Consider the following 1,448-nt stretch of genomic DNA (forward strand, 5'->3'; position numbering starts at 1 on the left):
AGCGGGAGAGGCTGGGGGACCTGCCCAGCCCCGGGGCCCAGGCTGCAGCCGAGTCCCGCCTGTTTCCTGTTCCGGGAGGGCCGAGGGGGAAACCCGCCCCTTTGCTCCGGGAGGGCACAGGGCAGAGGAGATGCTGCGCCCGAGGTCCTGGCTACACCGCCAGGGCAGCCTGGGGGACGCCTCCTGGAGGCTGCTGGAGGCCGGGAGCGGGGCGGGGGAGGGGGGGAGCTCTGGTCCCCCTCACCTGGCGATGTCGGGGTACCCATCGCTGCAGGCGATGTGCAGGGGCGTCCAGCCCGTCTCGTCGCGCTGGTGGATGTCTGCCCCGTATTTGACCAGCAGCTTCACACACTCCAGGTTCCCGGACAGGACTGCTTCGTGCAGGGCGGCCAGGCCTGGGCGGGACAGGACAGGATAGAGGGGGTCAAGGCGGAGGCCCCCCCTGCCGCTCACAGACCTCGGCCGGCCTTGCGGGCGCTCACCTGAGGGGTACAGGGTGTCCAGGGCCACCTTCCGGGCCCGGATGAAGCGCCCCACCTGCTCCAGGTCGCCCTGGCGGACGTGGTCCAGGAACAGGACGTCGTTGGGGAAGCGCACGCTGCGCTGGGCCAGCATCCGCCGGCGCCGCTGCCGAGGGCTGTAGCCCTCATAGCGGACCGTCCTGCTGGGCATCCTGGGGGCAGCGGGGTGGCCGCCCCCGCGGGGCCGCTACTGCTCAGGGGAGGAGCCGCCCAGCCGGACAGCGACGATGCTCCCTCCGCAAGGGCTCCTCCTGCTTTTATGGGCCCGCGGAGCTATATAAAGCCGCGCGGTCATGCTCGCCCCGTGAGAGCTGAAACCGAGCCGCTGGCCACCCCGCGCACAGATCGAGTTCACGGGCTCGTCTTTCAGCCCACCTGTCGCCGTGCCCGGCCAACGGGGTCAGATCCTTCCTGGCCCTCGCACCCAGCCCCACGCGGGGCCTGGAAGGTGCCTTCAGAGGGCACCACAAGGACGGCCTGGAGGGCAGGTCCCCGGGCATCAGGACCCCGCCCTGGACTCTGGAGGAGGGGAGGGTGGCTCACCTCCCACAGAGCTGGGGGCTGCCCATGTCTGTGACCCCCCCGCCCGGGAAGGCCCAGCCTGACCCGCTCCCTCCCCGTCCCCTCGCGGCACCTTCCACGGTGGCCGTGTCACTCTTGGCGCTTTTACCAAAACATGGGCCTCGATGGCACTGCCCTCTTGCCTGGGAGCCTCCCGGGTTAGAACCTAAAGGCCAGCCCGGCTGGCGTGGCTCAGTGGCTGAGTGTCGACCTATGAATCAGGAGGACACGGTTTGATTCCCAGTCAGGGCACATGCCCAGGTTGCGGGCTCCATCCCCAATAAAAACATTTTTAAAAATAAAAGACGACCCAGCGGCCGGGCCAGGGCACCTGCCTTCACCGCAGCAGCCGCGGCCCGAGGGGGA

The 1,448-nt window shown here is 69.4% G+C and overlaps 1 protein-coding gene across 1 annotated transcript; it reads right to left on the reverse strand.

The window, feature by feature from the left end:
- Positions 1 to 115: 115 nt before the first annotated feature.
- Positions 116 to 1,306, reverse strand: PPP1R27 (protein phosphatase 1, regulatory subunit 27). Its single transcript, XM_005883643.2, has 2 exons — positions 483 to 1,306; positions 116 to 395 (listed from the first exon to the last, which is right to left on the reverse strand). Exons 1-2 carry the CDS (start codon positions 670 to 672, stop codon positions 241 to 243), a joined length of 345 nt encoding a protein of 114 aa, XP_005883705.1. The 5' UTR covers positions 673 to 1,306; the 3' UTR covers positions 116 to 240.
- Between the last annotated feature and the right edge of the window lie 142 nt (positions 1,307 to 1,448).

The sequence above is a fragment of the Myotis brandtii genome, unplaced genomic scaffold (genome assembly GCF_000412655.1).
Source record: "Myotis brandtii unplaced genomic scaffold, ASM41265v1 scaffold797, whole genome shotgun sequence".
NCBI lineage: Eukaryota > Metazoa > Chordata > Mammalia > Chiroptera > Vespertilionidae > Myotis > Myotis brandtii.

Bases quoted from the DNA above. Each gene is read 5' to 3' on its own strand.
- PPP1R27 (XM_005883643.2), bottom strand. From the start codon at position 672: ATGCCCAGCAGGACGGTCCGCTATGAGGGCTACAGCCCTCGGCAGCGG. The intron at 396-482 runs GTGAGCGCCCGC...TGTCCCGCCCAG, and splicing joins GGACACCCTGTACCCCTCAG to GCCTGGCCGCCCTGCACGAA.